The sequence below is a fragment of the Bradysia coprophila genome, unplaced genomic scaffold, assembly GCF_014529535.1.
Source record: "Bradysia coprophila strain Holo2 unplaced genomic scaffold, BU_Bcop_v1 contig_324, whole genome shotgun sequence".
NCBI lineage: Eukaryota > Metazoa > Arthropoda > Insecta > Diptera > Sciaridae > Bradysia > Bradysia coprophila.
The window spans coordinates 228,310-242,321 of NW_023503584.1; the positions used below are offsets into that span (position 1 = coordinate 228,310).

At 37.9% G+C, this 14,012-nt stretch overlaps 3 protein-coding genes across 3 annotated transcripts; 2 read left to right on the forward strand and 1 right to left on the reverse strand.

Moving 5' to 3' along the window:
- Positions 1 to 423: 423 nt before the first annotated feature.
- LOC119079284 (leptin receptor gene-related protein-like) lies at positions 424 to 2,570 on the reverse strand. Its single transcript, XM_037187073.1, has 4 exons — positions 2,473 to 2,570; positions 2,125 to 2,200; positions 718 to 886; positions 424 to 655 (listed from the first exon to the last, which is right to left on the reverse strand). Exons 1-4 carry the CDS (start codon positions 2,483 to 2,485, stop codon positions 539 to 541), a joined length of 375 nt encoding a protein of 124 aa, XP_037042968.1. The 5' UTR covers positions 2,486 to 2,570; the 3' UTR covers positions 424 to 538.
- Positions 2,571 to 3,616: 1,046 nt separating this feature from the next.
- Positions 3,617 to 5,135, forward strand: LOC119079281 (cyclin-H). The gene is made up of 6 exons (XM_037187067.1): positions 3,617 to 3,892; positions 3,969 to 4,165; positions 4,238 to 4,544; positions 4,613 to 4,736; positions 4,805 to 4,916; positions 4,976 to 5,135. The coding sequence occupies exons 1-6, from the start codon at positions 3,770 to 3,772 to the stop codon at positions 5,109 to 5,111; spliced, it is 999 nt and encodes a 332-aa protein (XP_037042962.1). The 5' UTR covers positions 3,617 to 3,769; the 3' UTR covers positions 5,112 to 5,135.
- Positions 5,136 to 8,309: 3,174 nt separating this feature from the next.
- On the forward strand, positions 8,310 to 13,290 carry LOC119079280 (polycomb protein Su(z)12-like). The gene is made up of 7 exons (XM_037187066.1): positions 8,310 to 8,485; positions 8,733 to 8,779; positions 8,854 to 9,132; positions 9,191 to 9,362; positions 11,379 to 12,147; positions 12,217 to 12,402; positions 12,549 to 13,290. The coding sequence occupies exons 1-7, from the start codon at positions 8,392 to 8,394 to the stop codon at positions 13,048 to 13,050; spliced, it is 2,049 nt and encodes a 682-aa protein (XP_037042961.1). The 5' UTR covers positions 8,310 to 8,391; the 3' UTR covers positions 13,051 to 13,290.
- The last annotated feature ends 722 nt before the right edge of the window (positions 13,291 to 14,012 follow it).

Genomic DNA, 14,012 nt, shown 5'->3' on the forward strand with positions numbered 1-14,012 from the left:
GCGATCTGTACAGTTCACACTTAAGGTTGCGTTGAGTGTTTTTGACCGAAAGAGTTTTGGAAGACTGATCTCAAGGGTACTGAGGGTTCTGTTGGATCATTAGACAGTATGTGTAACATGGGCCAGAGTTCCGCTAAGGTTGTAAGGTTAAAATTATTTCAGATGATTTGTACGTCTCACGACAATCTCCAGAGCAGCAGCGCAACCTTTTCATGAATTCACTGCAATTTCGAAATCTTACCGAGCAGGTCATGTGTAAGACTTTTCTAAAATCAAATTCGACTACGTTTCTATCGAGTCACGTTTCAGAATGAGCCTTAACACGCTTCAATGATCACGGTAGGCCGCAAAAATTGAACACACTAAGAATAAGACATCCTCACCAGTTCTGTTCTATCCATCTTTGGCACTAACAAAACACGATTTCATTTTTTGTATCAATATAATGTCTCCAAAAGAGTTGTGACTGTTCGTCTCCATAATTTAAGCTCACTTATTCGATTAAACAAACTACTTTCTCTATTCCTAAACGTTTCCTCTAAAAACCTCCTCCGTATTCAAAATTGTCACCGTCCATCATTGCAAAGAAAGCAAACATTGTGAGGTAGACAATAACGTTGCCTGTGATTGTTAAGTAGCAGGCAGCCCATAAAATCTGCAAACCAAAAATTGACTTGCTGATGATCCGGAATATCGAGAAATATTTTTCAAGCTTACCGTTTGACTACGAGCCATCACGATCGGTAAGTAGAAACTGCTCAGTACAAATCCAACCGTTAAAAATATGGACAGGTCAATGCGCGCTCGGGATTCAGATCGTTTTGCGATTATCGTTGGCAAAATGGCCAGGATGTAAAAGGCGAAAACGAAAAATGGCCACCACAAGCTGGAAGAGAAAAGCTTTTTTTAGTTTTAGACTTAAATCAAAATTCTATTTAGACAGACACAATTTAAAGGGAGAGACTGTCAAACGAAAAACGTTCGATTTATATATACCTGTAAGAATATCTAGTTGTTTCAGGCGTGGTTGTATACATGTACAGAAGTAGTACTTCAGAGAAGAAGCAAGTTAATTAAAAGTCACTAGAATTGAGGTACAGTCGGGGAAATTATGGTTAAACAGGGAAGTGACAGGGTCAGTAACTGGGGGGAATAAGCCTACCGTTTCAAGCCAATCAAGTAAGATCAGATTCTTCTTCGATTTTTTTTTCTCAGTATCCTTTTTGAGAGTTTTCAGCTGAGGTACGCAATAGACACAGTCCCTCCAATAGAACAATGAAAACTACTCTCTCTCTCTCTCTCTATCTCTCTCTCTCTTTCCATTGTTGTAGCGTAAATGGAGTGAAGTGCATTTCGTGCTTCAAGCGTGAATCGCACTAAATTCCGTTTATTCACCGTTTTAAAAATAACAATGAAAATGGCTCGCTATTTCCATTGTTATAGCGTAAACGGTGAGTAAACGAAGTGTATCGGCACTTGAGCTGCACTGTAGAGGGCGTAACGTTTCTATGAAAAATTCAGTATACGCAAAGATCACGAGTTGTAATGTCTCTCATTTTTCCATATATTTTTGACGTTTCGTGATCTTTGCTAAATGGTGTAGCCAGCTTGCACCTCAAGGTGCCAATAGTTCGATTCGTGCTTTAAGCTTAATCCGTACTTGCCGTTTAATGAAGAGATAGATAGAGAGCAGCTCTCACTGTTTTTTTTAACAGTCAGAAAACGGAGTCAAGTGCGGATTAGGCCTTACTATCAACACAAATTTAACGAACTTTTTATCCAACTGAAGTGGTTGCATCAGAGTCTGCATTCATGAAATATATTTTCATCGTTCCAAAAATCGCTTTTCCCTATTTATTGGCTCTCTTTCATTCATCGGGCTATTTTGTCTGATTTTAGATCACACAGAATTCGAGGAGCTGAGCAGCGGCTTGTATAGCGCGACAACACATAATATGTACACTGAATTAATAGACACATTTATCTTCAAAAGAATCAACGCTACGTTTTCGCTATCACAGTCATGAATAATTTGCTTCAGTAATCGTGTCATTAAGTTAGTACACAATCTATGTAGTCCCTAAACTCACTAAAACAATGGATACTAGAAAGCTTCGTACTCACTTAAATTGTGGAAGTGCACAAGCCAAGATAACGAATGTTATCCCAATGGATCCACCGAAAGCAAGACATACCAATCTGAAAGGTCGGAAATCACTAATTAGTTACGAAAGCCGGTTACAATATATTTACAATTATGTTACCCTTTTCAACATATTAAAGTTTTGACAACGAAAATGAGTCACATCGCATACCGAAAAGGAACACACAGCACCGAGAAAGAAATTCATTTGAAATTAGAGAACTATTTTAACGAACAAATAGCATTGGAATATTGGTGAATGAAGTGAAATTCGATTCTCCATGGTGAATTTCAATTTGTTTGTTCGCCAAAATGTTCATTAATTTTACCTTTTAGCTCCATTGTGTGTATTTACGTTTTTTCTCTGATTTATTTTTACGATTCTTAGGTTGGCGATAGTGACACATAGATTTCATCGAATGTAGGCAGTGGTGACCGCTTTGATGGTGAATAGACAGTGTTAATGTCAATGAATGTACAAACCGTACAAACCATGTATGGTCTATCCATACAAGTCGGAGGAAATAGCGATTTCATAATACACAAATTCACTTCTCAATGATTTGCATTGAAAGGTGCGTTTGTTTATATGAAATCGCTATTTCATCCGCTCCATATAAATTTTGACATTAGACCATACCTTGTGTAACAATTCATTGGTTAATGTGGACTCGAGTCATCCGTTTTCATTGTGTTTTGCCTCCGCAAACGTGATAGTTGTTATTTCGGTCATTTTGATATCAAATGCCAACTGTCATGTGCATGGAGGCAAAACGGATGACTGTGAATTCAGACTTAAAATTAACTGGTTTTTCCCCTGGTTTTACGCTCTTTTAACATTGTATAAGTGAAACTCTTACTTTGCTAGAATACCACTAGTGTTCAAGTTGTTTAAGAATGAAAAAATGAAATGCTAAAACTTCATCCAGCTTATTATGAAATAGAGATTCAAGCCACTTTTCATCTAATTGACCGATGGCTACTGCCAAAGATACAAGGACAACTAAAAAAGTTGCTCTACATAATTGTCAGTCTAACGATTATACAGAAGATCGTCATTGAGATCGGAAGTGACTTTAAACTCGGTTGTTCGACATTTTCGCAAAATTCATTCTTAAGGGAAGTTCAAAAGTACCAATGAAAGAACACAAGAATCCGCTGTGCCTTGAACTTGAGCCAACAGTAAGGTTCTGGAAAACTTTCAGAATCTTGCCTACAATAGGTTTGTTCCAAGTAACTGTAAACACGAAGTTTGACAACCCGAACAACGACAATTTCATCCGCAGCAACGTCGCTTACGTGATATTTCATACAAATCGAGCAATGTCGCCTGCGCGATTTACACAGAAATATTATTGAGGTTATGGTTCTGTGGATGAAGTTTGACAATTCATATGGCCTTGGAACAAACCTATCGCCATTCACTGCATTTAAGAAATGCTGCCAACACTGCTCGAATCTCGAAATGTCAATCATCTGGGAGGGGAGATGATGAAGACGTCAAAACATTCTTCCTTCCGTTCAGTTGAATCGCGTTAAATGCCAGTGGTAAACAAAATACTGAGCAAAATACGAGGAACGTTGGTTTTGGTTTAATTTGAAAGCATTTTTCGAGCGATTCACAGAATGTATGCGCTAAGTTCACAGCGACGTTACTGGACATTCGGCAGCGAGACCGAAATTGATGAATTGCGACAACAGCAAAATCAAAATTTCATTTCGAAGGCAACGCAGGGTCGTGATATTGATGTAAGCAAAAAATTTTGATTTTTTTTGTTTTTGTCGGTGACGATTCAACAGTCATACGCATTCAATGGATTCACAGGAAAACAACTTAGGTCATGTCTATCTAACGCCCAGCGAAGAAAAAGTTCTGCTCAAAAGCTATGAGCTTCATTTGCGGGATTTTTGCAGGCGATTCGAACCCCCAATGCCGAAATGTATAGTCGGTACGGCGTTCCATTACTTCAAACGGTTCTATTTGAATAATTCCACCATGGACTATCATCCGAAGGAAATATTGTAAGCGAATCCCGAATCAGTGTACCATGTGCTGTCTCGTAAAACTAATTTTTTTCCCGTCCATTCCATCAGAGCCACTTGCGTGTATTTGTCATGTAAAACGGAAGAATTCAATGTCTCAATATCGCAATTTGTCAGCAATATCAAAGGCGACAAACAGAAGGCGATGGACATCATCTTGTCGAATGAATTACTGTTGATGCAGCAACTGAACTACTATCTCACCGTCCACAATCCATTCCGTCCGATAGAAGGATTCCTAATTGATATAAAGACACGCTGTTCACTGCCGAATCCGGAACGGCTCCGGGCTGGAATTGATGATTTCATCGACAAGACATTTTTAACCGATGCGTGTCTTCTGTATGCTCCGTCGCAGGTATGCTAAAGGATGAAGATTTTTGGTTCGCAGGCAGTATTGATCAATCCCTTTCGATTCCACTTTAGTTGGCCCTGGCAGCAGTTTTGCATTCAGCCAGCAAAGAGCAATTGAACCTCGATAGTTATGTAACCGAATGTTTGTTCCAAAATGCCAAGGATAAACTTCAGCGCCTTATTGAAGCTGTTCGAAGTAAATGAAACATTTTTTTAATCGAAACGCATGCACAAGCCTTGCTCATCTACCCAAAAATTCTTTAGAAATTAGGTCAATGGTAAAAACTATCGAACAACCCGATAAGACATTCGTGCGCTCACTGGAGAAGAAATTGGACCAGTGCCGCAATCAGGAAAACAATCCCAATAGTCTGATGTAAGTGGTTAATTTTTGGGTTCGACAGGGGTTGCTCAGCATTCCAATATTCGTTTCAGATACAAGCAAAGAATGCAGAAGATGCTGGACGATGAAGATGATATTGAGTTAGGTTTGGGATCGTCGGTTCAATTGAACGTGAACGCAACGGAAGAAGTACACGATGCGTCGATGTTAAGTGTTGATTTGAATTGAATATATTGTGATGGTTTCGATAGTCGAAATTTTGCTTTCCATAACCTGTTCAGAAGGGGAAAAGTATTTCATGGAACTGGAGGAAATTTATTGATTTCTTCGCTGCGAAAACGGTAAGTACGTCTGAAATTTCTGGATCGTTTAATTTGGTGGCTTGGCAATTTGTTGTTTGAGTCTCAGGAGTAATTTACGTTTTACAAATTATGCTGCACTTTCCGGTAACCAAATTCTGCAAGCCTCTTTTTTGTCGATATCCCCAAAAGTTAACAAGATTGTTCAGTGGAAAGAAAAAATTTTGTTGACCTTCTCGATGACGACTGACGAAAAGGAGATTTACGAACAGTTCACGAAATGATGTTAATGAATTTTCCTCGAAGAATTGACACGGAAAGCCGCTCTACGTTCCCCTGCGATGAAACGAAATTATTGATTGAAAATTATCTGGAACTGCAAAGCCCAATTGAAGTGAAGACTTCTGAGTCTAATCGGTAAGTCTAATCGAACTCTTTATTTCCCCGATGTCAGCTCGACTTCAGATTTCATTCAACGACAGAACATTCAATGCATTCTTCGTATCGTCAATATTTCGGCCATGGCACACGTCCAGCCAATCGTATATTCTTCACGGTATTTACTTCACCATATCTGGTAAATCGGGGGCAGATGCAGATAATCGTGTATTTTGATTGCAAAAGGATTTTTTGAGTATTTTCTAGGATTTGAAAGGATTCTTCTCGTCAATTTCAAAAGACTTTCAAGTGATTTTACAAGATTTTCTAGGATTTTCTTAAAATTGGAAGGAACGGTATGTCAAAATCTGGGTCCCCATTCTCATACTCTAGGAATTTGTAACTTGACACCGTATTGCATTTGTGTGTCGGCTTCTAAAGAGCTTCAAAGCTTTAAGCTTCTTCTGTATTCCACCAAATAAGGTAACTTTTTTCCAATGGAATCCAAAAGAGGCTCAAAGCATTCGAAAGTTCTTGAAAGTACACAAACAATGCGTTGTTTCGAATTGACCTCCTGTCTTACTACACAATGGAAGGAATTTGATATCAGTCAAAAAAACCCTTAATGGGTAAATGTGACGTAAGTCCTTTATCTTACTTACAAAATAACTGATATCGCTGAGGGTGACGCAATGTGCGTCGTACGCAAAAGTTTTATTAAAAAAATGACTCAAAAAATTTGTGAAAGAATATTTTACAAAAAGAAATTTGCGTCACAAGTGGCAGATGAGATATTGAGGAACGTATTGTTAGGAAAATGGTTGAAAAATGTACTGAAAGAATTTAAACGGAAGAAAACCGAATCACTTGTGACGCATTTTTCAATTTTTTTTTATAAAACTTTTGCGTACGACGCACAATGCGTCACCCTCAGCGATATCAGTTATTTTGTAAGGAAGATAATGGACTTGCGTAAGTATGTCATTTCGACAACATCAAAAAACCTTATGGAAATTAAAAAATTCTAGAGAAATCAGTCTGAATCCCAAAATCTAGAAACCAATCTTGGTACACCTCACTTATATCGAAAATAACCCAAATCCATCAGAGGGAAGTTAGGAAGTGCCAGAGGAATCATCTGTCATTCCAAAATTTAGGAACCAACCTTGGAACACCTCACTCATGTCAAAAATAACCCAAATCCATCAAAAAATCCGATGGAAGTTAGGAAGTGCCAGAGGAATCATCTGTCATCCCAAAATTCAGGAACCAACCTTGGAACACCTCACTCATGTCGAAAATAACCCGAATCCATCAAAAAATCCGATGGAAGTTAGGTAGTGCCAGAGGAATCATCTGTCATCCTAAAATTTAGGAACGAACTTTGGAATACCACTAATGTCGAATATAACCTAAATCCATCAAAAAATCCGATGGAAGTTAGGAAGTGCCAGAGGAATCATCTGTCATTCCAAAATTTAGGAACCAACCTTGGAACATCTTACTCATGTCGAAAATAACCCAAATCCATCAAAAAATCTGATGGAAGTTAGGAAGTGCCGGAGGAATCATCTGTCATCCCAAAATTTAGGAACCAACTTTGGAATACCTCACTAATGTCGAATATAACCTAAATCCATCAAAAAATCCGATGGAAGTTAGGAAGTGCCAGAGGAATCATCTGTCATTCCAAAATTTAGGAACCAACCTTGGAACATCTTACTCATGTCGAAAATAACCCAAATCCATCAAAAAATCTGATGGAAGTTAGGAAGTGCCGGAGGAATCATCTGTCATCCCAAAATTTAGGAACCAACTTTGGAATACCTCACTAATGTCGAATATAACCTAAATCCATCAAAAAATCCGATGGAAGTTAGGAAGTGCCAGAGGAATCATCTGTCATTCCAAAATTTAGGAACCAACCTTGGAACATCTTACTCATGTCGAAAATAACCCAAATCCATCAAAAAATCTGATGGAAGTTAGGAAGTGCCGGAGGAATCATCTGTCATCCCAAAATTTAGGAACCAACTTTGGAATACCTCACTAATGTCGAATATAACCTAAATCCATCAAAAAATCCGATGGAAGTTAGGAAGTGCCAGAGGAATCATCTGTCATTCCAAAATTTAGGAACCAACCTTGGAACATCTTACTCATGTCGAAAATAACCCAAATCCATCAAAAAATCTGATGGAAGTTAGGAAGTGCCGGAGGAATCATCTGTCATCCCAAAATTTAGGAACCAACCTTGGAACATCTCACTCATGTCGAAAATAACCCAAATCCATCGAAAAATCTTTTGAAAATTCCATTCTTATTTTTGGGCCATTATTAGCCTATAACCAAAATTTCAGGAAAATCTATAGAAATGTTTAGGAGTTGCTGGATCCACTTTTCCATAGGAACTAACTAAGTAACTAACTAACTAACGTAGGCGATTTGCGTTATCTAAAAATTCGAGATTTTGCTAATTTTCATACAAACATCAATATTTCGAAGTTCAATATCTCGGCCAATTTTGAAGCTGCAATAACGTGTGATAGCTCGTTGAACTCGTATGGATTCCTAGATTCTAGATATTCTAGTTTGGGGGTCGTTGGAGTTAAGGAGGAGAAGTCAAAAAGTTGCTGTAAATATGCTCCGCCGTCCTCAATTGTTTTTTTAAAACCATTTTGATAGTGGACTTGCGTCACGCCCGCTTACTAACGTGCGGGCATGATTTCGTATCCAGATGAGTAAAATTATCAGACTCATTGAAACCACGGCAGAGTTAAGTTAGTTTATTTTACTCTGCCGTGATTGAAACTTATTATTTCGAAAAAATAATGGGTCCCAAAAAGAAGGAGCGTGAAATCGATTGTGTTAAAATACGGTCTCAAGAACAAACCGACCATGAATTTTTTTTGCAAGCCTTCGAAAGTAAGTAAACGAAAATAATAAACAAAAAAAGTTGCGGTTCATGGCTTCACTTTTCCGTACAAGCGACCATTATGGTTTGTCTTATGACAGCTGGCATTTTATTTGACTAAATAAAATCCACGGAATGCAGACTGTAAAAACCGATAAATTATCTGACCGATTACTATCAACACTTCAGTTTTATATATAAGATTCGAATGATTCGGTCGTCATTGCTAATTTTGTTTGTTTTTGTTTTCTTTGGTAGAACCAACACAAATCTATCGATATTTAAGGACTAGGAATATGATCACGGTAAGTATATTTTGACCGTTTGAAAATCTGAAACAGATTATTACAAATGAACAAAAAAACGTTCGCCGACACAGCCGATATTTTTATATCGAAATTTGTCGTACATGAAAGATCGAATGAAAAGGACAAACAAATCTCGCAGTTCGTTCAAGGTGGACAGTTTGTTATCGAAAAAAATAGACGAGAAGAAGAACGGATCGGCCAATGACAAAACTCTGGGTGAATACATGACGCTAATGTTTCTCGGATTTTTCGACAAAACTCTACCCGATGGCGAAGTGGAAGTGGAAACGCTGGTATCGAAGATTTCGCATAAGAAGCGGAAGGACAGTTTTAAAACGTTACAGGAACGGGTAAAAGAATATTTTGAATCAAACCAAAATGGAGGAAATTGCGAAATTCGATTTTTAGTTTGGACGATCAGTGGTTAAGATCAATCCGGACATATCCAACAGCAATGCAAAAATTCCGGCTGTTTGCGTTCCCACCGACAACTTTAAGACACCAGACGAGTCACTACATCTGTCATACAAACTTCAGTTAAACGTTAAAGTTTTGGAGAAATTCAAGTCCGACAGTCAAGGTAATTTTAGAAGAAGATCATGTCCGGAGCGTTAGCGGAGGACTTGACGCAGTCTAACTTCCAAAAAAAGAACGAAGAAAATTTTTTGAGACGCGGCAACTATATATAGGCGAGAATTTCGGTTTCTTTTCTTTGGCCTGTATCACCACAAATCCTATTCTATCTTATTCGCGCTTCAAATACGAGGAAAACGAGCTATCACTCGACTATGTAGGTTTAAAATTGCCGGAGATACATCGTTTTGAAATTGGCCACTTTTCATACAAAATACACCAAATTGACTTTTCCCAAACAATCAAAATCTTTCAACTTACTCTGTATGTTTCTATCTGTCTATCTATCTGTCTATCTATCTGTCTATCTATCTGTCTATCTATCTGTCTATCTATCGATCTCGGAAACTAGTCAGCCAATCTCCATGAAATTTTGCAGGAACCTTAGGGTGGGCATAAAAATGAAATTGTGATACGCCATTACCCCAGGAAAAACCAGAATTTTGTTTTATTGGCCTCGAAGTGGTTTCTGTGTGGTTTTCGAGGGTCGGGAACGCGTTTTCGGCTGTAGCTTAGCTGTATTGAAACCTACAGAGGCGTGCGCCCCATCAAATGAAAGGTATTCGTAACACGATTCGATCAAAAAAATAATTTAAAAAATCGGGTCAGATTCGTTTGAGCTAGAGTGATTAGAGTGACCAAATTTTGAGCTACTCGAGCGTAGGATGAAAGGACTAATATTTTTTTGGGTTATGAGAGATAGAGAGTTACTTTCTTCGGCAAAGTCTCAGAGTTTTACGAGTAGAAAAGAAGGGCATTTGCGAAAAATGTCGAAAGTTGGAAATTGGGGTTTTGGAGATATTTCTTGAATGGTGGCAGATAGAGAATTACTTTCTTGGTCAAATTTTAGAATTTCGTCAAATTTTCGATTTTCGTTTTTCGTCAAATTTTCGATTTTCGTCAAATTTTCGATTTTCGTCATATTTTCGAATTTCGTCAAATTTTCAATTTTCGTCAAATTTTCGATTTTCGTCAAATTTTCGATTATCGTCAAATTTTCGATTTTCGTCATATTTTCGATTTTCGTTAAATTTCGACGAATTTCGTCAAATTTTCGAATTTCGTCAAATTTTCGATTTTCGTTAAATTTCGTCAAATTTTCGATTTTCGTCAAATTTTCGATTATCGTCAAATTTTCGATTTTCGTCATATTTTCGATTTTCGTTAAATTTCGACGAATTTCGTTGAATTTTCGATTTTCGTCAAATTTTCGATTTTCGTTAAATTTCGTCGAATTTTCGATTTTCGTCAAATTTTCGATTTTCGTTAAATTTTCTAATTTCTTTTATAAACTGTTATAAAAAGCAGTGTTCTAAAACTTCTAAAACGACTGATATCCCAACAAAAATCTCTTCGAGAAAAGTGTGACGCAGTCTTTGAAGTACAATTTCTAAAATGAATGATATCGCTAGAGTTGACGCTTTCAGCTTCGTTACGCAAAAATTAAATTTTACACACAGTTTTAGTTCAAACAAGCTGGCTTAGTTTTTCTCATCATCTGCCAAATGATTTTTACCAAAAAAAATTTGACTGGAAACAACCAAAATTTTACCAAAAAAATCTGCGTCGCAAAGTGGCAAATGTTCAGGAACAGACCAGCAAGAAAATTTATCTGCCACATGCGACGCAGATTTTTTTGGTAAAATTTTGGTTGTTTCCAGTCAAATTTTTTTTGGTAAAAATTATTTGGCAGATGATGAGAAAAGCTAAACCAGCTTGTTTGAACTAAAATTGTGTGTAAAATTTAATTTTTGCGTAACGAAGCTGAAAGCGTCAACTCTAGCGATACCATCCATTTTAGAAATTGTACTTCAAAGACTGCGTCACACTTTTCTCGAAGAGATTTTTGTTGGGATACCTAACTAACGAAACGACCATTAATGTGTCATTTGCTTTAAGAGCTCGTTAAAGATGAGTCCACGCAATAATCTCACGTTCCAATCCAAAACATTTCCATTAACAGATCCTCACGAATCCCTGCCAAAACGCTACAAATCTCAGAACATCGTTTACGAATCAGAACTGCTAGTTTTCGACAAACAAACGCGACGCCTATTATCGGATGGCGAATACGAAATTTCGCTTCAGGAGAAACTACAATCTACCAAAAATTCACCGAAGAAATTGCCTGGCTGGGAAATGATACCGGACACATTCATTGAATCGCTGAAGAAAGAGAATCCGTTTGAAGACTATCAACAATTTCCGAAATTGAAATTTCGCCTCGCTTGGACCAAAGAAAAAAGTGACGATATGGTGGATCGTCCATCGGATCTGGCATTCGATAAGGATGACTCGAACAAAGAGAATGAAAGAGCTGTGGATGAACCGCAAAGTGCCGAAAAGACCCAAATAATCTATCAATTCATCTGCAACAACAATTCACGCCAACAAGACGAACCGTGCGAAAATTTCTGTTGCATTTGGTGCAGTTTAGACTGCATGGTATTGTATTCACTGTTGAAGCACCTGAAGCTGTGCCATGCCCGTTTCAATTTCAAATACGTTCTTTCGAATCCGGCTGTTCGCATCGATATTAGCATAAATGAGCTGTATGACCTTATCGGATCGTCGTCGCTAGCATTTTCTCGAGCTGGTCCCGTTCGGCGGACGACTGTGACGAGAATATTAGTGAGTAGACCGAGACGTGTGAAACCAAATTTGTTGGAATTTTTGGAAATCGACGAAAATGAATTGAACAGCCAGAGACCGTTCGTCACCGGACACAGTCGGTAAATTGGATAAAAGTGAATTGATCGTAGATGGAGTCATTGGACGATTTTCTTTTCTTATCATTCCAGATTATATCATCATAGAATGACTTGTTTGCCCGTACATCCCAAAGAACTGGATATAGAATCGGAGGATGAAAATGATCCGGTTTGGTTGCAGCAAAAAACCAAAATGATGATCGATGAGTTCACCGATGTTAATGAAGGTGAAAAAGAGATGATGAAACTGTGGAACTGTCACATAATGAGACATGGGTGAGTTGAATCTGTGTTGCTTGATGTTAGGAGCTTCTCCTTTCGAATGCCTTCCGTCAATTTCACGAAGAATTTCGTTTTGATTCGTTCCGTGAATAATCGAATCAAAATGGAAACCGAGCTAAATCAAACAATTCTGTTTCCAGGTACGTGTGCAATACTCAAATACCATTGGCCTATGAAATGTTCATCGAGCTGAAAGGCAAGGAACTGTTACAAAAGGATTTGTACAATAATTTCACGTTGCATCTGTGTAACCTGTTCGACTACGGCATCATATCACCCGAAGATTACTACAATTCCATTCAAAAGTTGAAAAAACTTCTGAGTAACGACGATGACGGACGCAAAGTCATAACCGATGCCCGTGAAGAGCAAGTCATTTATTGGGACAAAATTGGCTCACAAAATCAAATCCAACTACTCGAACAACAGAAGAAGATTCAAGTGAATATTAAGACTCCGGCGCCAGTGGCGGCGGCGACTAGTGAAAAGACAGCCGCATTAACGGAAAAGACAATCAAAAGGGACTTGAAATCGAAACTGGACGATGAAAAGTTGCATACGGCGGTAGCGAATTTGAAAAATACAAAGAGTGGAGTTACCAACTCGTCGAATCGGAAACGGGACGCGGCTCAAAGTAAATAGGAAAGTTCTGTCATCAAACGGTGTCGGTCTACATTAAGAGGTATGTCGGATCTGTGATTGTTACGTAACAATAAAAAGAATTTCAGTCTCGCAAAGCCAAAATTGCAGTCGAATCGACGATCAACATAAGATATGAAAAAGGAGAAAAACGGTTGAAGCGATAAGACCTTGAAAACCGGATTAATTATGGATTCTATTTTGTAGCGGGAACATTAAATAGAAATATTTGTTTTTGAAGTAAATTTAGTTTAGAACGGTTCACATGCTGGTAACGAATTCAAAACTATTTGGTAAATTCTACAGGTCACCAGGCAATCCACACTTTATCGTATCCGATTCGTAGTCTCCTACCGGCTATACTAAAAAGTCTTTGCTTTATACCGTTGCTTAATGTGCAAGATTACACTCTGGTTCTCAGTAGTTGTCGGTAATTCTTTCAATTCACCCAAACTGAAAGTGGTTCATCCAATCTCTCATTTCATTGCGCTCAATTTGCTTTATACCATTAAACACGTTGCGAATAGTATAAATATACGGCCAGGTGACCACGTCTGTAACAAAGATAATTCTTAGCGTCACTGGCTAGCCCACATATCATCCAATCAAAGACTGAGTCCTTTGTAGATGGCAAACGATTGCATCTAGACTGAAAAATGTACTGTCGAATAATTTGGTTGAAATTCATTTCGTTATACATTGTCATGTTGCTACATGATCATTGAATCAATTTTATTTTCCCATTTTTATTCAACAATATGGTAATAGAAGAAGAGTAAGTATGTGTCGGGTCGGCGTATAAAATGAAAATGAGGCCAATCAGTAAATCGGAAGCTTATAGTGAGACCGACGCGAGAAGGCAGCAAAGCTGCTTTAAATATCCCGTCATAGCTTTCATTCAAGTTTAGTTATTCCGTAAAAGGGAAAGTGAAAAATTCACTGGAATCGTTCCACTAACCTTTTCG